The 22,206-nt window shown below is 45.8% G+C and overlaps 1 protein-coding gene and 1 long non-coding RNA gene across 2 annotated transcripts in view; one reads left to right on the forward strand and one right to left on the reverse strand.

The window, feature by feature from the left end:
• LOC139050704 (uncharacterized) overlaps positions 1-22,206 on the forward strand; it is a 235,648-nt gene that overhangs the window by 104,400 nt on the left and 109,042 nt on the right. The window lies entirely within an intron of this gene.
• On the reverse strand, positions 5,564-15,013 carry LOC139050702 (uncharacterized). The gene is made up of 8 exons (XM_070527327.1): positions 14,515-15,013; positions 12,810-12,939; positions 12,502-12,677; positions 7,649-7,708; positions 7,521-7,580; positions 7,353-7,457; positions 7,184-7,297; positions 5,564-6,341 (listed from the first exon to the last, which is right to left on the reverse strand). The coding sequence occupies exons 2-8, from the start codon at positions 12,923-12,925 to the stop codon at positions 5,710-5,712; spliced, it is 1,263 nt and encodes a 420-aa protein (XP_070383428.1). The 5' UTR covers positions 12,926-12,939; positions 14,515-15,013; the 3' UTR covers positions 5,564-5,709.

Raw genomic sequence — 22,206 nt, forward strand, 5'->3', positions numbered from 1 at the left:
CCGAAAATGTGAGGGCGCATTTCGAGCTACCAAAGCAGTGCTGTCATCAACCGAAGTTGTTGCGCAATACGACCTGGGCCTCCCGCTACAGCTGTCGTGCGATGCGTCTGCGCATGGTCACGGCGTACTAACGCTTCTCGGACACTAACGCTTCTCGGTCACTATCAAAGGCACAAAAAACCTATAGCCAGATTGAAAAGGAGGCGCTTGCCTTAATCGTTGCCATCAAATAATTTAATTTTCGTATTTATCGTCGACAATTTGTGTTAGTGTCACGGACCATGAGCCGCTACAAGCAGTTATTCGGTGGAAAAGCGGCCTCCGGCCACAGCTGCCACAAGGCTTCAGCGGTGAAGTGTGACACTTTCAGCTTACACATACTACCTTGTCTGCCGAAAGCCAGCCGACAACGTGGACGCGTACTACTTTTCGCGACCGCAGTTAGAGACAAGTGACGGAGAGGACAGCTCGAGTGAGACATTTTACACACTTCCCTTAGCAACTCTTCCTGCCAAAAGCAGAGATCGCGTGCGACATAGCCCATGATCCTGTTCTCAGCCTTGTCTTGGACTTGACCAAGAAACGGTGCCCTTCGCATGTTGATGAGATAGAGTTCAAACCCTACTTCGCCAGATGCAGTGAATTGACTATTGACGAAGGGTGGCTGATGCATGAAATGCGAGTGGTCGTGTCACCAAAGCTGCAACATCTAGTCTTGGAGGAGATACACCAGGGACACCTAGGTATTGTGCAGAGCAAGGAACACGCCCGAAGTTACGCGTGGTGGTCATCTGTCGAAAAAGATGGCGACAACCGAGTAAGACAATGCATGTTATGCCTGTAGCAGCGCAGTATGCCGCAGAGAGAGAGAGAGAGAAATGCGAATGAAGGAGAGGGAGATAAACCAGAGATTATCTCCGGTTGGCTACCCTGTACCGGGCGGAATACGGTCGGGCGAAATAGGGAACTGTAAACTAGCTCGATAATTACTACCTACGCCACAGTGACTAGGCAACCACTGATATATCATATCGTGTCCGTCGTCAACTATGTGATGGTGGATTTCTCTGATCTCTGCAACGAGCTGCTCATATTATTCATGGCGCATTGCTGCGAGTATACTCTGTAAGGCTGCCTTGAAATCACAGAAAATTGACCATGCAGGGTGTGGTACCCGCTGAATAAAACAGAGAGCCGCACGCAAGGCTACCAGATCAGCAGCTGTCGTTTATGATACATGTGACGTTTTAACTGTATTTTGACGGATCTCGCTGGTGTCACCACAGCGGCAGCTGAACTTGTAGCTGGGACTAGCCCATCGATGTAAATATGCACGCGGCCACTGCGCATGGAGTGAATATGGTATGAGATCAAGGTGCAGGCACCCAACAAACCCTGTACATGGAGGCGACACAAGGACCATTTTCTACGAGCCTCTGCGGCGACAGCGGCGTTCCTATTTGCGGTGGAGGGGCAGTCGGATGTTTGTGATCCAACCCTTGCAGTTCGTCCGTCAGCATCAGCCCCTGTCTCCGGAACTAGACCTGCACCCATCGTCGACGGAAGCAGCACTACGAGGTAGTACCCTCAACGAGTTAGGAAGCCACCTGACAGGTAACAGCCATCGTGACCCCCCAAATTCGGGTGGAGGAAGCGATACGAGCCACCGAAGTTTGTAAACATCCTGATAAGGGACGCGCCATGAGACGTCAGCAGAGCCACTATAAAAAGCGGGAACCTGCATGAGTGCAGCTAGAGAGCATTCTAGCGGCCGCCCAACAAAGTATTACGCAGCCGTCTTATCGCTTCGCTCTTTCGACAACCCACAAACGCCCCACATTATATGGCGCGTGCCATGGCGTTGCCAAGGAACGCCTGACGGAGCTTCAGGCCGTCCGAAATTGTTCCCGCCGGCGCCCGGAACAATGTCATGCCTGACACATTGCCGGTGAACAAACGTGCATATCCTTCGAACTCCCGCCCTAGACAAGGACAAGATGGTACACGCGTTCAGGCAGACCAAGGGCCTGCTCAAGGTAATAGCTGTATTATTGTGCACCAGGCGTGAGAAACTCAGCTCCTCAGGCGCGGCGGTGTCGCCTTCAATGACCTTTGACCCCATGCCATACCACGTGACACCATGACGTCACGACAAAGGTTAAACGGGGCTCCAACTCGCGTCGTCGCTCGCGGCGGTATATAAGCAGCTGCGCTTGTTTCTCGGTGGCTTTGGCTCAACTCTTGCAAGATGGGCTGGGTGGGAATCGAACCAGGGTCTCCGGAGTGTGAGACGGAGACGCTACCACTGAGCCACGAGTACGATGCTTCAAAGCGGTTCAAAAGCGCCTCTAGTGAATGCGGTGTAGGCGTGCGTCGCTTGCTCAGGCGCACATTTCGTTGCCGCGCCGAACGCTGCGTTGCTCGACGCTCACCGCATCCAATGCGGGGCGCGTAGTCGCTGCGCCGTAGCCCATTGTCTTACACCCCTTGGCGGGTCAACAGGAACGCTATCGCGTTCCAATCTTGAAGGCGAAGCAGAGTAACGCATGAGTTGTTTCTTCGTCTAGCCGAACCAAATATAGCCAAGCAACAGCAGTTCACCAGGCTAAACAGTGGTTCAACCATAGAGAAAGAAAAAAAAGTTAAGAGTGGCCACTCCCATACACCCCCAGCGGCCCAATCGACCCTAGCGCGCCTGGCGGTTGATGAGAGCAACTGGCCTGCACTTCCTGTTTCGGTTTCGCTGGCGCGAAATTTGGATTACCCTTCGTAACCGACGTTGGGCTGTCGCGGAAGCTTGTCATTTCAGACCACTTTTCGTCACCCAAGTGGCAACGCATTTATTTGTCGCTTTGATTTAGCGATTCACTCTTTTGTCTAGTCAAATATTTGGTGTGAATTGAGGTAGTGACGCAATTTTTATTTCGATTAAGTTGTAACGGATGGAGACAGAGGTAATCATAATTCACTACGGCTTTATCCATCGCGCTTGTCCTCTGTGTTTTGGTACAAGCGCTCATATGTATCAAAGAGACAGAGTTTCCGCAATATTTTTATTCCAAGGCAACATAGCGGCTGAGCAGAGAAAAAGCACAAAATGAGAAGAGCATCGTACAGAAATGCAAGGTGTAGAAATATACCTGCATCTTTGCTTACAAAGTTAACAAATATTGCAACAAATACACAGAAAACACAAGTGTTGGCAGAAGCCGGCAAGCTGGTGAAGTATGGAGCGCTGATCAGCGCCCAGTAGGCAAGAATCCATGGAACAAACGCGGCGTACAAAACTGATGAAGGAAGGCGCAACATACACACAGCACTTAAGTCGCTAGTCACGACTGTGGTTAACCGAAATAATGCACAGAGAAAGAAAGATGGTACAAAAACCACACGACGCAAGATATCAGAAAAGCAAAGATAGAGTGCATAGGCAGCCCTTAAAAGCAGCTAGGCCAAAATGTAAAAAAAAAGGAATTGCTGCTTGAACATTGGCTGGATGCTCTCGAAAAGGTGATGCTTTGGAGCTTGCCCATTACATGAAAAACAAACGTTCTGCTACAACACTGGCAGGCATTTTTCCGCTTATGTGTCGCCTTCATGAAAAACTTAGAGCCTAAGTGATTTGCTACTGAGTGTTGCTGTTACGTATTGGCAGCGTTCAAGGTGAAGGTGAAATACACTGCAGTCTTCACTTCTCCAAAATTGTGCACCTTAACTGGTGCTACAAGTGCGCTATTACGTGGCTAATAGCCGAAGTAAACCTCTTTCCCACTATATGTACCACTATATGTTCCTTACCAATATATGTACTACCCGCTTTAACGCATTTCAACAAGTGCTTTTGTTATCAATGTATTACTTGAGCTAGAGTGATAAAGCGCACACAGTGACTAACCGACCCACAATAGCATGTAGAGTTTGCCAGCAGATGCTACAAATATACAGACAATATACCAAATTTCTTTTCAAGGTCATGCAAATCCCTTCGAGCAAATACAGGTAGTGTCCCTACTCCTCATAGTGGGTGAACAAAACAATGGATAAAACGAAGGAGCGCCTAGTTCCCTTGAACTCAATAGAAGGCCATAATGAAGTCTGCTATAACGAGTGATGACTTCAGCAATGTGATTGCGGGACTGGGTTTAACTCCAATACCTTTGCATAAAGCTGCCGCTAACTGCTAACCTTTGAACTTGTCTAGTTGTATGCCAGAGATTGAAGACTGGAACCCAACCTTATCCAAGTTTCGGTTCACGAAACGCACATGCCAGCATAAACGAACCCGGCAAAACATTTTGAGAAACTCCTTGCGACACCCAGCAGAGCAGAAATGAAAATTGCCAACGCTCGACAGATGGCGATACAGAACGTCGCACACTTTCGAGTGATGTGCGGTGGCCTCAATTATGGCAAGAAAGTGCGATTCAAGTTGTTGTACGTATGCGAAAGCAGCTTCCGATGGCACAGTCAGATTCCCAAAAAGTTTGCTAGGGACATGGTATGCTTTGAGCATTGTGAAATACTGGTGGGGACCCTTGATCGTCCCGCTGTCGTCTTTCAATAACTGTGGGCAACTGCAAGTTTCACCTGCCTTCCGAAGAAAGTATTTGATCAGAAAGCCAGCTACATAATATGCAGCGGAGTCATCAATAACATGGGAGTGAATGTTAGTCGCAAGTTCGGAAAGATCGTCCAGAGCGGGAAAGTCGTCAGGATGTGGCTTTGCACACTCCTCATTATTCACAAGAGACTCACTGGTGAGGGAGAATGGCGAGAGCTCCTGAAGGAGGTCACATTCATCATCCTCGACGTTTCCGTATTCTGACAGTTTGAACAGCTTTCTTATGCAGATGTGCTTCAGGCCACAGATAAATTGTGCTACATTCGGGTTGGTGTTGCAACCTTGTTTTTGCCTAATGTGGCCGAATATGTTCTCCAGGGGATCCTGTTGAAGTCGGCGTGTTAGAAGGTATTGAAAATTGTAATTTTTGGAGAGATCGTCCCACAGTTGACAAATGGCCTGAATTGTAATCTGCCAACCAACAATGGTTTGCGGTTGACGTCTGCCATCAAACTTCCATGATGCAATCCAGGGAAGCTGGCCTTGAAGGAAGTCAATCAGTTCTGGATTCTCTTTCATAATTGCATGCCGGAGCTTTTGCGAAGTTTTTTTTTTACTCGAGCTGTTCAGGGAATCGAAAATCCTGTCCATACGATCACAAAATTGTGCTGTAGCGATGGCTGAGGCAGGCAGCACGTTTGCATACACCAGTGCCGTGATAGCAATGGAAACCGATGCACTGAGAACCTGCGTTGCTCTGCTGACCTTCATATTGGCAAAAGGTTTCTGATGAACGTGGCGTTCAGTCAACTTTGGAGCCAGTCGCAACCGCAGCTCATGCGAAGATTGGTAAAGGCTTACAATGTGTGACCAGTCAACGATTTCATTCCCTATGTACAACTTGTGCGCTTGGACATTATTGCGTGTTGTTTTAATTAAATGTGGAACATCAAAGATGAAATATACCCGCTCACCATCAACTTCAAAAAAAGGCTTTGCGGCAGTCACTCTTAGTTGGTTAGCGAGACTGACATTAGAACTACCCTGGTCACATATTACTGCTTTCACTGTAATATGAATGCTTCTAAGCTCCACAATGAGCGACAACAGCAGGTTATGCATAACAGATGATGGTGTTGATGTGTGCCCTATAGTAAAAGCAACCGGTTGAACCCACTTCTTCGAAACACCAGCAAGGAGAACAACCATTGCTCGGTCAGCAATGGTTGAAGTGCGGTGAGCGCCATCATCTGTGAAACCATGGACAACGTCCCGTGCAACATCATAATGCAAATTTTTTTTTTCAGTGCTATCTCGTCAAAAACTAAAGCACACACTCGGTCACGTTCATTCCAAGCTTGAGTATTTGTTGCAATGGAAGAAATGATTCCAGGAATTGTGCCTGGAGTCATCTTTACATTGGCTAGCCACCTTCTTAATGAACGCCGGGAGGGCAAAGAAAAATATGGAGCCAGAAATCGGTATGCTCGCGGGCCACGGAAGTTTAGGTGAAGAGCGAATTTCTTCAACCAAACGGGAAACCGCTTGCCCTTGCCTTTTGGCCTCAAGCGAACATGTGTCGAAAGAAGTTTAAAAACCTCCTCGGTGACGTATGGTCGGATAATGCCAAGAGCCTTTGTAGTCGATGATGGTGATTTGTGAGGCTGTCTCAGCAGTCTTTTGATAGTTTTCCGCTGTGCTGCTACTTTGGCTTGGAGGCGTTTGATGGTTTGCTTGTACATTTTTGATGCACAACTTGTCGTTGGCACGCAGGAAAGCTCTGCAATGAACAAGAGAAATCAATGTAAAAGCGAACAGCAAATAATTCCGCACAAGCATTTTCCTCGATTTTTCAAACCCAAGATACCAAGATGCCCAACTACCCCCCCCCCCCAACACACCGTTCCACAAAACTTCATAAACCGAGATTTATCAGGTAGTCATGGGAAAATAGAAGCCTAAATTATACCCATCCTAATTTCAAGCTATGCAGGCAATACAAAGAATGTTTTAATAGCTCCTTAATAGTCTGCACTGCTTCCAAAGGAGCTCATTTATGTTGCAGGTTCCTAATGCACTTCCATTCTGCTTCCAGCAGAAGTTTTTGTTGGGCTAGTTGGTGCATGTTACTGATGTACTAAAGCGCCAAACAGACAACTCAAGAAGAGACACGGACGAGCGCGGCATTTGGAAGGATCTGTAGACAGAACCGTGCTGTGTGCTTACAGACTGTGTCAGATGTACAATCGGAGAGCCATGTGCGATAATTTCATAACGATGCAAATGCAGGTGTGCGTAAGCTTCCCTCAGCTGGCGGTGGCAATTTGGTGGTCGATTAAACGAATTTTTTCTTTGAATTTCCAAGCTCTTATTCCTTGAGTAACCACTAAATTGTGGCACACATATTCTCTTTCTTGTGGAGTCACGCAACAACTATTGGAAAAAAAATGTTCCATCGTTCCTGTTGTGACAGAATGACACCAAAAAAATTAAAAGCATCATTGAGAGCTCACTCTAACAATTTGCTGTTGCACACACTGTGTCCTTTTGAGGATAGTTTGCTTAGAATGTTCTAAACATAAAGTATCACGTGAAAAACAGCTGCAATAAAGGCATAGTTACCATTTGCAGTATGGCACTCATTCATGGAGCTGTTGGCAGACACATCTTCTAGGGTGTCCTGTGAAGCTTGTTCAGCGCCTCGGACACTGCTGTCGGAAGAAAGTTGCGAGGTGCCTGCGGAAATCTCTGTATCAATACAATCTGCCGCAGAAATCAGCATCAAACTCACCGATCACAGAAGTTCCTTCTGTCAGAACTGAACGATTGGTCAAGGTTTCCTCCAGCAGGCCGAGATCAGCAGATGACCCTTTGCCAGCTACAAGGGAGTTGCCAACTGCAGAGGTTCGGTAAGCAGTCAATTTCGCGCAAAAAAAAGCAACATCAGCGCTGAACTCACCCTGATCATCAGGGCACCTTAATGTGTGGGGGTCGCTGTTCGAAGCCTCTTCCGCAGATCCTGAAGAAACGCAACACCAACGATTTGTCAGTAACATGTTTAAAAATGAAACTGAACCTCATCCTCACCTTGCAGTGCAGCGTCTGCAGTCATGTGGCAGTCACTAGTAGAAGCGACGCTCAAAGAACCTGCATATATGTGTAGTTGGTACAAGTTGCAAAGCTTGTAGCATAGGAAAAATTAAACAGCACTTCCAAGCGTATTGCTTGGCAGGTGAAAAAAAGAGTAGAGAAGCAACCAACTGAGAAGCAAGCAATTATGATCTGTGGAATTATCCATAGCGCAACGTTACATTGGTGTGAGGTATTTATTCATTTTATTTATTTACAATACTGCCAGTCTCTACTGAGACCATAGCAGGAGGGCACTATACATATGTACATGTACACTGATAATGTTTAATACATGTATAAAGTCAGTTTTGCACCTTAAAACATCAACAATTTTCACTACAAAAATGTATACACCAAACACAAGTACATGCAAACTTTGAAAAAAAAAGTAAGAAATGGCAATTGAGGTATTCTATGCTGCATACCCGACTACATACACAGGGCACAAGTACATGGTAGTTTGCACGATCAATAATAGCACTAGCAATTTTAACCTGCTAAACAATTTTTTCAATTTTTAATTCAAATTGAGACAGTGACTCTGTGTTAGTGGTGAGAGGTGATAACATATTCCATTCACGGATCGCAACAGGAAAAAAGGAATATTTAAACACATTATTATTACATTTATATTCTACTAAGGTGTTTGTGTGTTTGTGCCTGGTAGGTCGTGTTTGTGAATAAGATATGTAACTTGAAATGTCAATTTTGAAAGAATTATGCAGAAGTTGATAAAGAAATTTCAAACGTGCCTGTTTCGCTCGTGCTTCGAGCGTAAGGAGCCCAGAAATTGCTAGAAGTTTAGAGGGAGAGTCTTCACGTCTAAATTTGTTGTGAATAAATCGAATGGCCTTCCTTTGTATTGTTTCTATTTTCTTTATGTTAGTTTGGGTGTGAGGGAACCATACAGTGTTTCCGTATTCGAGGATCGGCCTAACGAATGTCTTGTATGCTAGGAGTTTTGTTGACAAGGGTGCGAGTCGAAGTGATCTGCGTAGGAAAAATAACTTTTGCATAGCAGATGAGGTAATGTGGTGAATATGCTCGTCCCACCTTAGGTCTGACGTTATTGTTAAGCCTAGATATTTATATTTTTGTACTTTAGTCAAAACTGTACCATTTATGGTGTAGCAAAAGTCTGAAGATTCTTTTTTCCTCGTTATGGTCATACATGCCGATTTTTTTACATTGATTATCATCTGCCAGTCTGAGCACCATTCCGCAATACTACTAAGTGATTTGTTAAGGGAGTAGTGATCTTGATCATTTTTAATTTCTCTATAAATGATACAGTCATCCGCGAATAACTTTATTTTACAGTCTATGTTAGTGGTTATATCATTAATATACACGAGAAATAACAAGGGCCCAAGCACGGAGCCCTGTGGTACTCCTGACCTAACTGATACTATATCTGATGTTGTATGTTCGAAAATAACAAACTGACTCCTATTAAACAAAAACCCACGAACCCAAGCAGCAATTTCTGTGTCTCCGATAATGCTTTTTAGTTTATTTATTAGTTTGGTGTGACAAACACAATCAAACGCTTTAGAAAAATCAAGTAGGATTAGGTCCGTTTGGCCGTGATTGTCAATACCCAACGCGAGATCGTGTATGACTTCTGTTAATTGAGTTATGGTCGATAAACCCCTGTGAAAACCGTGCTGGTTAGGGGACAGGATGCCTTCGTTTTCAAAAAAAATTGTTAAATGTTTTAGAATTATATGTTCGAGTAGTTTGCATGCCGTGCTCGTTAACGATATTGGTCTGAAGTTTGATTCAACGGATTTATCTCCCGACTTGTAGATCGGAATAATTTTAGCTATTTTCCAATCTTTGGGTAGTTTTGATGTCGACAGGGATTTACGGAAAATGAGCCCGAGGTATCTGCTACACCACTGTGCGTATCTTTTAAGAAATTGGTTGGGTATATTGTCTGGACCACATGCTTTTTTAGTGTCTAGGGCAAGAAGAAGGTTAAGAACACCAGCGTCTGTGATAACGAGTGGGTCGATAGTGGAAACAGTCCGTGGAACTAAGTCCGGCATGACGCCATTATCGTTTGTGAAGACCGAACGAAAGAATTGGTTATATCTGTTGGCTTTATCCGCTTTTTCACTTGATGAGAGCTGAGTTGTGAGTGTGTTTTTTTTTGGCGAAAGTGGTTCCAGAATCTATGCGGATTGTTCTTTATAAAGCTGGGGAGTACGGTGTTGAAGTAATGGTGTTTCGCTTCTTTGGATTTCTGTTTGAAATTTTTTGCTGCAAGCACTAGCCTAGGGGTCTTAGATGAAGTATTGCCTGTTGCCTTGCTAGCTTTGCGTAACCTTTTGAGTTGGCGTTTTGCATGTATTACTTCCCGAGTAATCCATGGGTTATTTTTCAAGGGTTTTTTCGATTTAACAGGAATAAAATGGGTTAGACAGTGGGACACTATGTCTTTAAAACGTATCCAGACAACATTTATATCAGACAAAGGATCTGAGGCCAATGCCGAAAACTCTTGGAATTCGTGAGATAAATAGGTTTGTATGTGGGCGTCATCTGCTTTGTCGAAATTGATTATAGTTTGTGCTGTGGTTTGCACTGATAATTTGTAATCTAGTGGTAAGATACACATCGGAATATTGTGATCGGATATGCCTTCTATTACTTCTAACTTCACTTGTTCTAAGAGAAAGTTACTACTTAGTAAGATCAGGTCAAGTATAGTCCGAGACTCGTTTTGCACCCTTGTGGGGTATTTCACAATTTGGCGTAAGTTGAAATTTAACATCATATCGAGAAGGGCTTCTGAAGCCTTTGTTGTGTACTGCATGGTAGACCAGTTAATGTAGGCAAGGTTAAAATCACCCATAAGAATAACACGACAATTTCGAGCATGTTGCTGCAAATATTCTTGTATGGCAATTATGCATTCGTGTCCACATACGGGGCTTCGATATAGGCAACCAACAACTATACTTGTGCCTTTAGTGTTAATCTTACAAAAGATTGCCTCGGCATCAGCTACCTCTGGAAGAATGACCAGTGGGATTGATTTCTTTATTGCTAGCGCCACGCCTCCACCACGTGATTGCCTATCTTTGCGAACCAGTACGTAGTTTGGGGGAGTGACTTCATGACTTGAGACAGACAATGATAACCACGTTTCGGTGACTGCCACTATATCTGGTTCACGATCGAGCAATAAGTTTTCAAATGGCTGCACCTTATTTAAGATACTTCGAGCGTTGACGTTTAACAACGTTATTTTTTCTTGCGCTGGTATTGGCGTGTTGCCGGGCGGTTTACTTCGTTTTTTCCTTTTTCGACGTTCGCGTTCTTTCTTTGCTCCATTTTGTCGTGCTTCTTTATCTCTACCCTGTCATTCTTTTCGTCATCCCAGATGAAAATACGGTTGTTAATGAATAGTTTGTTGTACGCTAACGACACCTTGTCTTTATTTTCGCGGTTTGCCTGTGCACTGTTCCAGAGTTTCTTTCGGGTCTCCCTAACTTTTCGCGAAAAATCTTCCCCTATTGAGAGGTCTGATTTCTTTAGTTTAAAGCAGTTTTTTAGTATGACACTTTTATCTCTTGCGTCTAGTAATTTAAATATCACTGGCCTCGTCTTGTTCGGTCCTCGTCTTCCTAAACGATGTATGCGCTCAATGGCCACAGGTTCGAGTTCAAGGATTTTTGTGATTATTTCCTCATTTACGGCCTCTTCTAGCGCTTCGCTTGTTTCTTCTTCCATTTCTGGTAGGCCATAAACAATTAAGTTTGACCTTCTGCTACGGTTTTCGATGTCGTCTATTTTTTCTTCAAGACTCTTAATTATCTTATTCATAGAAGCCATTTCTGTATGACACGCGGTCACTTCAGCTTCGAGTTTCGTAATGAGGTCAAGCTTGCTCTCTATATCTGCTAGTCGCTTTTCTTTGATATCTTTAATGTCGGAAGCAATTCCGGTAAGTTGTTTGGCGATTTGCTCGAGGTCAGGGCCGGGGTTGCTTTCAATATCTCCGCCCAACAACAATAGCTTCTTAAAGTACGTCATGCATGATTCACACACAGCCATATACTGCCATGGGCACGGCAACACCAGCAAGAAACGGTCACTTGAACGGAGGCATTTCCCATACCGTTTTCTCACCTGCAAAATGTAGACGAACGGGCAAGTTGTGAACCGCATGTCGACGGTGCCACCGTGCCCAGTGACAGGGGGTCCCTTGTGGAACGCATATATAGCCGCAGATTGTGCAGACTCCTGGTGGCGCTCTACAGCAGATGGGTAGGCGCATGTGCCGGTAAGGTGATGTAGCTGATAGTCGAAGATCCGTGTCGGCAGCGTCGGTGCGTAGTCATTCCTTGCATGCCGGTCCAGCGCAATCGCAGTGCTCCCGGTAGTTCCGAGCCGCACATCGCCTGCGTCGAGTAGCAGGCCGAAGACGAACTGCAAAATGTAGACGAACGGGCAATTTGTGAACCGCATGTCGACGGTGCCACCATGCCCATATATGCCGGTATATGCCCACCATGCCCATATATACCATGCCGGTATATATACAAGTACACGCAGACTTCAAGTAAACGTGCAATATAGCTTAGAGGTCTTTCAAAACAAGTTAGACAGGCCAACAGCGTTAAAAAGGGCAAATGTCTAGCTGCAAGGAAGGTAATAGCCCACAATTCAGAGAATTTAGGAGTTTCGAAGAGATACTGCTCCTACAGCGAGGTTCGTCCATCGGCTACAAACACCTTCGAAATTATTTGTCGCCACTGCTGCTACTGCATAGAATCGAGTTTTTGTCAACTACTTACAAGGTGCAACTGGGTGCACACTCGGCACAGCCATTTTTGTAAGCCTTGTATGCCCAGGGTCCATGAAACTTTCAGCAGTGAAATGGTCGCTGCAAACTCTGTAGGTTGCGTACAATACGCTGCCCGGCTTACTCAGAAGATCGTCTCTTCCAGCGTACTGCATCCATGCTGTCATCCTGCATTGGCAATCAACTATCAGCGGAAAGCGGAACTACTTGAATAGTGATTTTTTTTTATTGTGCCCCTTACTGAGTAAGCACAAACAGTCAGCGTGAAGACATGCAAACCATACAGGAGCTTTAACGCACCTGCCGTCCCGTGGTATGCGGAAGAAACTCGTTCCTGGCTTCTTGTGGGTTTTGCCGTTGTTGAAACACCACGACACACAGCAGTAGCTGCCGTAACTTGGACCGCCGGACGGCATGGCATCAGCACGCTCTGAAAATGTCAATAAGTGAACGCTTCGTTAATTACCAAAAACATATGTAGAAGTAATATGTTTGAATGAATAGCGAACCGATGCACAATATGAAACCACCGACACGTTCTGACCTCTGACCCATAAAAGTCAGACATACAAGAATACATGTTAAGACCTCATACAGAGGTGTCCAAAAGTTCCCAGGCCGTCATCCTATGTAATCCCATGGCATCGCGACTTGTGAACTTTTGAACACCCCTGTACATCATATGTAATCTTATGGCATCGCGGCCTGTGAACTTTTGAGCACCCCTGTAGGTACTCAGTATAGGGAGTACATTGGGAGGCAAAATAGCTGTTCACATGAGCATGCTAAAAATCATTTCAAAACGTCCAAATACGAGGCCTTTGTTCAAATGTACGCCACGCCACGCCTACGCGACAATACGTTGTGCAATGTATTCCGCCACGAAAAAAATGATAAGGAACCGAAAGTTACATGAATACGCAGTACTTCCCAACACGGCCGCCACAATAAGTACATGCAGTGGTCATTAGGAAAATTTCCCCATCGTTACTTTTCTTTATAAACAAGATTACAAAAACGGCGCCGAATAAAACAACACACGAAGAAGGGAAACACGAGACAGCACGTAGGCGCCTACGTGCTGTCTCGTGTTTCCCTTCTTCGTGTGTTGTTTTATTCGGCGCCGTTTTTGTAATCATGCTTAACCAACTAGCCCACCAACACATGCTCAGTTATTTTATAAACAGTCCGCACGGACGTAAACACCACCGTCCGTCCGTGCGCCGTAGATACACAGCTCATTGCACTACAAAACGCAATAAGCTACGCTCGCTGTTTATGTCACATGGGATTGTTTTCAAGCAATATTACTAAAATATTCAGGAGCCCTTACACTATACGGGAAACGAGCAAGCAAAGCTTGGCTACAGCGTGCCTAACGTCCTGCTTTTCTTTATTTAGGTAGCGCACGTCCCCGGAACGCCGTTTTTCATATTATTATATTCTTTCCAGCGTTCGTCAACCTCTAGAACGAGCCAACGAATGCACCGTCAACCGTCACGCGGTCATATAAGCGCAGGTTAGGAATTTAATTTTCTCGGAACCGGAATTTTCCTGAAATGCGCAATTCCCGATATTGACCTTGAGCGTTTTTGAACACGAACTATTCGCCGAAATGAAACGCCGATACCGCGGTTATCGCAAACAGCGCTAAGAACGGTTTGCCCTCGCAAACCGAGACGCAGCGTCTCGATGGCGTCTGACAAGCTGCGAGTCGCAGCGCAGTGCTCAGCCGTGAACCGGTGCAAGTTAAGGGCAGCTTCGCGTCGTTTGATTATTTTCACGGAACGCAACCAACAAAGATTATGCCGTTCTCGGTGGGGATAGCAAGGAAGTACAGCTAGTACAGCCCTCTTGCTACGCGTTTCTTGAGGGGGCATGCTTTTCGCATTGTTCGTGTCTAGCCGCCTCATATAGAGCCGCCAACTGCTTTTTTTTTTTTTTAGCGAACCTCGTCGCGCTCACAAGTCAATTACTCCAAGCATCGCTTAAAAACGTGACTCACCTTTCTCACACACAAGAACACCGCCGCAGCCGACGCTCACGAGACGTTAGACGTTCCCGCTGGCACGCCGCTGGATGGACGAATGGTGATTGGTGTTGATGGCAGTACGAATGAAGAACAGAAAGCATGGAAGGTGTCTTCGATAAATTCTGCTTTTATGTATCAGAAACGCGCCAAATTTGGGTGTATAATTATTATTTTGTAAAGCGATTGAGCAGAATTCATTACAACATTTTATTTTTTTGCGCCTGCGTCCCCTGGCGTTTGATGAGAGCAATAATTCGTTACGTAGCCGTGACGTAGTTCCTGAGGCCAGATTTCTCGGAGTGTCCGCTCTTAGTCTTTTTCTTTCTCTATGGTTCAACAACTAAAATAAAGGCTAGTATGCTTCGCATCCTGGGCTTCACCTTAGCTAAGCCACAGCCATTTTTTCTACAATGCCGTCCAAGGAGATTGCTTAAATTCGAAGTGTTTCAATCGATGTCTACGGCTAGGCCTTGAATCGGAAACGCTTGTGAAGCAGTGTGATTGGAGCCGATTTCTAGTTGCGAAACAATCCATATTATCGAATACAACCACATCAATGAGCTTAGCAAACTTTCTGAGGACCTATGAATGTTTATTGAGTGTCTGGTCGACACAAAAGAAGAGCCAGCGCTTTTAAGCAGGTCCGCCAGCAACAATAGCCTTTTAATTGAGTATGTGTCGAGCGCAGTGTAGAACGGAAGACAACGCGATATTATAGGTCATATTTTCGCATAAAACGTAGTTCAGAGAGTGCTCTGAACTGAAGCATAAACTTCATGTAAGGTATAGCGACAATCGGTGTTACTTGACTAATTTACATACATCCAGTTCCGGCTTTGCGCTACTAGCTAGTCGCTCACAGAACTTCCGGACTAATAGCGACTAATCCTACATTCCAAATACTGAGTGGTCGAGGGATGAGAACGTAAAATCTGTTCGCGCAACGGCCACTTTGTCGCTCGTTGCCATCGCTCGTTGCTGTCGTGCATGAAATCGCTCTCGTGAGGTCTGGGCTTTATTCGACTTGTAGCCGATATACAGTGCCATAGAGTAATAGAAAGTGTACCGCCCCTGGGTGAAAGCGGGCTTTCTCCGCGATGGCGCCACCAGGAGGCACTGTGCTCCCCAGGCGTGCTCAGAATACGTCGTCGACAGCAGCGCGCGCGTTCACATGCCGAGCACAGCGATTCAAATTCAAGTTTCAATGGCAAACGGCGACATAACTTTTCTATAGAATTTCCTACTATTGAAGATTTTATTGATACTTTGTGGGTTATTCACGCTATATGTGCTTGCGCATACTCTAGCAGCTCACGTTATGCAGGTGCAGGAAAGCAGATAGGCCACACGCTGAAGCTGGGCTTGTGCCCTGGAAACAAGCAACAGCGCCTTGGCAGCTACCAGGGGTGTCGCAACACAGGCATGATGAAGCGAGCTGCAACCGATAGGGTGTCTGGAGTGAGGAGTTTAAAGCTACGGCGGTGATTCCCTACGAAACGGGCGTGTGGTAGAGCGCCGTAGTCGGCGGCATGGTCGCGACATTTGCGAATGCACCCCCTCGAATCTTCGAGCACGGTCTCTGTTTTTATGACGAATCTGTTAGTGCGGCTAGAAAAGATCGAAAGCGTTATACGAGGGTGCCGAAACTCCCTAGATGTCTCTTGGGACACTCGGCCACATGCCGATACTGACGTCCCTTGATAATTTGAAGGTAATGCGCCACTCTGAACTCTGCCGCCTGCGTGCGACCTCCTCGCCTCCACCTCATCGCTTGGGACCCCCCCCCCCCCCCCCCCGCCCCTCTTGGTTACCAGTTTTGGACCCGTTTTTCTGCACAGCGATTGGTATCCTTGCCATTTCTCTTGGGAATGAGCCAATGGCGCCAAAATTTGACCTAGCGCTCAAATTTTGGCGCCATTTTTCTCCTTAGCTCGGGTGGCTCGGCGTACCGAACATCACAGATTCCTGCGATGTTGAGCTAGCGCTATGACGTTCGGCAGAAACAAGCCTCAAACGGTTTCGGAAGTTTGTATGATACCACAGGGAAAGCGTGACGGCTTGCGCATGAAAAGTGGCTGCACAGCATTGTCCAAAACAACCTTGTTCCGACAAATAACAGTGTTGTTTGCGAGGTAAGCCACCTTTCTTATTGCTCGTATCAAAGCATTCCCTAATGGTTCATTTCTTTAAATTATTCTGGCCTACTGATCAGCGTTTTTGCTGCAACAATTTCTACGTTGAATAAAAATGGGGGTGTCTTCAGTATGTGGAATATACTGCTCGGAGTCATCCCCTCTAACCTCGTCAACTGTTATTCAGTCGAAAATGCAGCACTATAGGTTGTGCTTTCGGCTATGAAGAATTATGTACTAAGATACGGCCTCTCGATGGCACTTTTCGGGATTGTTAGTATCCGTTCCCTGTTTTACTGAAAATCGACATAGTGGCTTGGAGAGGAGCTTTTTTTTCAGCTTCCTTACATACAGTGAATGCAGGCCCTCAAAAAATTAATGCCAAGTATACGCGTGGCATTGCGGATAATTTAGCGCTAGCTCCTCTACATTACGTTATTTTGCGAGTACACCGGCCCCATCACGCGGAAAGTGCAATGCCTTGTATCTGCACAAAAATGCGTGATTTGGAAACTTAATGCATTTATTCGCTATAAGAGGATAAAGGCGGATGATTTGTAGCTTAATAAACGATAAGGAACAATTTAATCCCCCCCACCGTATGAAAAGACAATTGAGAGAATACCGACATAGATACGTAGGGCTCCTTAGAAAATGCGTGGAGAGGCTTATAGTAGGGGAGTGCGAACTGCAATTTGTGGATGGCTCAACTTGGAAGCGTGGGCTACTTAACTTTATGGATAAGCAAAATTAAAATCTGGTGATGAGCAAACTTGATATCGGGAGGCGGTCCAACTTAAATTTGGCCGTGGGCGAAGCTAAAATTTCGGGTGGAGCAACTGATGTTTGAGGGTCGGCCAACATAAACTATGGGATATGCTAAGTTGAAATCTAGGAGTTCGCCAACTTAAATTTCAGGCTTGGTCAAATTGAAATTTGGATGTGGCCCACTGAAATTCAGGTATAAACCAAGTTGAACTCTAGTGGTTGGACTTGAAATTTGGAGGTGGCCTAATTTAATTTGGGGTCGGCCAACAGAAGTTTGCAGGTGGGCCAACCTGAAATTTAGGGGTGAGTGAGCTGAAGTTTCGGTGTATGCTCACGCATACTTAGACATCTTTAGTGAAGTTCTTGCATTATTTTTCCATTTTTGAATTTCCTTTGAATTGGGCTGCCACGTACACAGGAGTGCGTGACGATGATTATTTGATTTTCTCGCGGATACAGGAAGTGTTCAGTCGGTGTTCACATGATCGCCCACGCTTGCTCGCAGTGATATTGCGCAACCTTCCTATTCTGTTTAGAGACCACAACGAAAAATCTACTTCCGCATTGAGAAGACAAACATACGGAAGGACGATGCACTGGCGACTAACTCATTATAAGGAAGCACCATAAATATAGTATGTGTGGTGCATATTCGCGCACAGGTAAGAAAGAACAAAACACAGAGGGATGTGCCACAAGGAACACTAGATAAGATCCACAAAGTAATGCATCTTATTACGTGGCAGAAAAAACGTTTGAGTGGAGAACTCGCTGAAGAACTGCGTCCACATCAGTACGCCCCATTTATAAGGCGTTAAGAAGAGACCAACCTGGCCTCATAAACGTTACCTTCAGCTGTTATTCTCGAGGCTGTTATCACCATATTTCTCAATCTTATTCACCAATGGGGCGCGCAACTGGCCCGAAATCATGCGCCTCCATCGGATACAGCGGTCCGTCCGAGGGTGCCGTGTGCAGCTGGCGCCCAAGGAGAATAGAGGAGGAAACCACTGTGGGGAGGAGAGCGGCGCTACTTTCAAATTATCAAGCGGTTTTAGCCGATGCGCGATGTGTACACGTATCGGAGCTACCCGACGCACATCTCACATTGCAAGTAGCCCGATACGTTTCTAATGAAGATGATGATTATGATTTATTGGCATCCGCTTTCAGACGGAGCGGTGATAGTCACCTAGCCTGCATGATTTATTCAAGTATGCCACGCGTGTTTGTCATTATAGCAGTTTTTGTACGTCTCTACAATCGTCTTTTTGTTCATAAAGACATCTATATTTTGTACAGCTACCTATGCAACCTGCTAGAGGGCGTACTGCATGGTGTATTAATATGCAACTGCAACGCAACGAGCGGCCGTATAGACGACACGCGGCGTGCATCCGGCATCGCGATACAAGGGGGACGATACGATGCTAATGATGATGATGAGAATTTATTGGCATCCTCTTTCAAACGAAGGGGTGATAGTCACCTAGCCTGCTTGTTTTATTCACGTATGCCACGCATGTTTTTCCTTATAGCAATTTTTGTGCGCGTCTATAATGGTCTTTTTGTTCATCAATAAACCAGTTGGGAGTGAGCGCTATGTTCCTATATCTGGCCGACTCGGCTTGTTTCTTCCTTTCTACGTTACGCTCTACCTGTTTTAGAAGGCAAATCACAGTTCTAGGGGAAGTGTTCATAAACATAGCTTGGGAGGATTCTGGCCCAGTGGTGCCACATTCACTGGTGTCTTGTAGGTCCGGAGACAATAGAGTCCAAAGGGGCGAACAAATATTTGAAACGTCTTGGAGGGTGTAGTAGAAAGCAAAAAGAGCCTCATTTACTATGGCGGAAGTGCGGGTGAGATTGTGATTCATGTATGACAAAGAACAGCGCACAAATCGCTCCGTGACAGAAACACACAAGAACAATGGTGTTCTTGTGTGTGCTCTGCTTAGTGAAGCCTAGATTAGATCAAATTGTTTGCCAGATACCAGGTAATAAGCGCAGTAATCTTGTTATGTGCCAAATACAATTATTCCAACTATCACGGGAACTACATTTGCACTAATGTGCATTGAATTTATCGCAGCGTATCATTTACTAGAAACACGCAAAACAATTTATTATTTATGCTGTACTACGTATTAGGAAGTTTAGCAGCGTTCTGAAATACGAATACCTTTGTTTCAGTTCACATTGAAGAGCAATAACTCTATAGTTATCATTTTCCACTTTTACGAAATGACCACAGGGATCTGTTTTATCCGCCTCGAACTCAAAGAAATTCAAACTTAAGAATGCGAAGCAATGCTTTTTTACTCACCGGTACACAAGCTCAGTGCATGCAAGGTTAATCCGAATTCGGGGGTAGTCCCCATGCAGACTGTACTTGGTTCCAGCGATCAACTTTCACGCTAGCTAGCACACCTTTTTTTTTTCAGCCACACGTCAGTACGGGTCCAAACGTGGCACATCACTAACGACGGAAGCCGGGCATGCAGCCGTTATGCATGTGAAACGTCGCGGCTGACGAAGTTCACCGTCTCTAAACAGGTTCGCTTGGTAGCGGCTATCGAATGTTCGGCACATTACCTGTCTGAAATATTATTGTTATCAACATGAACCTGCGTGATGCTGCTCAAAGAAAACGACCACCGCGTTTGCAAACGTTACCGCCCTACAATTTGAATCGATAAAAGGCACGTACCGCAATTGATACCAGTGGGCTGCTGCACATCAGACGTCAGCGAGGTATCAAAACCTTTCTTAAAGCAATAAAACAGACAATAATAATAACTGTCCTCTAAATATAACTGTCTATTTATATGGTAAGAATAAGACATGTTAACTATGTTTGTCGGTTGTTATATGTACATTTATCGATCGAACATTTAGCTGTGTGGAGAAGCCCTGGCGGAGAAAATACAAGTTAATGTAACTCCACTTGCGCGCTTCATGCTGGAATGCGACGCGGTTGATTTTTCGCCCTCTGTGGGGATCGCTGGAATTTTGAGAGTGTGTGGGGCCTGGGAAGACGGCATGGATTTTTCTGAAGCGTTAACTTCTCCCTGCTGCGCTGCCCTCTGACGTTTACTGTAGATGAGCGACGCATTTTTATGCGAAGCATATTACGAGAGCTCAACCCAGCTCCTCAGGCGCGGCGGTGTCGCCATGAAACCACGTGACACCGTGACGTCACGACAGAGGAGAAGTGGCTTTGGCTCAACTCTTGCAAGACGGGCTGGGTGGGAATCGAACCAGGTTCTCCGGAGTGTGGGACGGAGACGCTACCACTGAGCCACGAGTACGATGCTTCAAAGCGGTACAAAAGCGCCTCTAGTGAATGCCGTGTTGCCTTAGAAACGAGCTGTTTCTAAGGCGTGCGTCTCTTGCTCAGGCGCACATTTCGTTGCCGCGCCGAACGCTGCTTTGCTCGACGCTCACCGCGTCCAATGCGGGGCGCGTAGTCGCTGCCCTGTAGCCCATTGTCTTACACCCCTTGGCGGGTCGACGGGAACGCTGTCGCGTTCCACTCTTGAAGGCGAAGCAGTAATGCATGAGTTGTTTCTTCGTCTAGCCGAACCAAATATAGCCAAGCAACAGCAGTTAACCAGGCTAAACAGTGGTTCAACAACTAAAATAAAGGCTAGTATGCTTCGCATCCTGGGCTTAACCTTACCTAAGCCACAGCCATTTTTTTTTTCTACGATGTCGTCCGAGGAGTTCGAGTAAATTCGATATGTTTCAATCGATGTATGCGGCTATGCCTTCGAGCGATCAGAAAAAAGGGAGTAGCGACGACCAGAAGTGTCATTGGAGCCGAATTTTAGTTGCGAAACAACCGTTGTTCTCGAATACAACCACATCAATAACCTTAAAATACTTTGTGAGGTCCTGACGAATGTTTAATAAGTATCTAGTTGACACAAAACCAGAACCATCGCTTTTGAGCAGGTCCGCGAGCAACAAAAACCTTTTAGTTGAGTATGCGTATAGAACAGCATACAGAGGGTAAGGACGTGATTTTATAGGTCATATTTTCGAATAAAGCGCAGTTCAGAGAGTACTCTGAACTGAAGCATAAACCCCATGCAAGCTACCTGGCGCGCTACGGCGACAAGCGACGCGATCGCGTTCGCTCGTCGTCTACAAGTCGTACCCGACGCTAGCGACGACTTTGAGCGACGTCTCCCCGGTGTTGCCGGTATCAGGGAAACGAATACACACGGAAACTGTCGTGACACGTGATTTATTAATCTATGTAGGTGAGCTTTGCTGTAAACAGCAGCGTAGGTTATTTCTGTCGGTATTTCTGGAGCTTCTTATCCTTGCTCGTACCAAAATTTTGTCGTTTGCTTGTTCCGTGCGACAATCGGTATTACTTGACTGATGAACATACATCCTGTTCCGGCATCGCGCTATTGTCTAGTCGCTCTCAGAACTTCTGGACTAAGAGCGACCAATCCTAGATTCCCAAAACCGAGCGATATAGTAACGAGCACGCAAGATCTGTTCGCGCAACGGACGTTTCGTCGCTTGAAGCCGTCGCTCGTTGCTGTCACGCACAAAGTCCCCCTCGTGAGGTTTGGGCTTTAATCGATTTGTAGGGCATATACAGTGCCATAGAATAATAGAAAGTGCGTCACCCCTGGGTGAAGAGCGGGCTTTCTCCCCGATGACGCCACCAGGAGGCACTGTACTCTCCAGGCGTCTTCAGAATACGTCCTCGACAACGAACAGCGTGCGCGGTAAGATGCCGAGC

This window comes from Dermacentor albipictus, chromosome 10 (genome assembly GCF_038994185.2).
Source record: "Dermacentor albipictus isolate Rhodes 1998 colony chromosome 10, USDA_Dalb.pri_finalv2, whole genome shotgun sequence".
NCBI classification, from domain to species: domain Eukaryota; kingdom Metazoa; phylum Arthropoda; class Arachnida; order Ixodida; family Ixodidae; genus Dermacentor; species Dermacentor albipictus.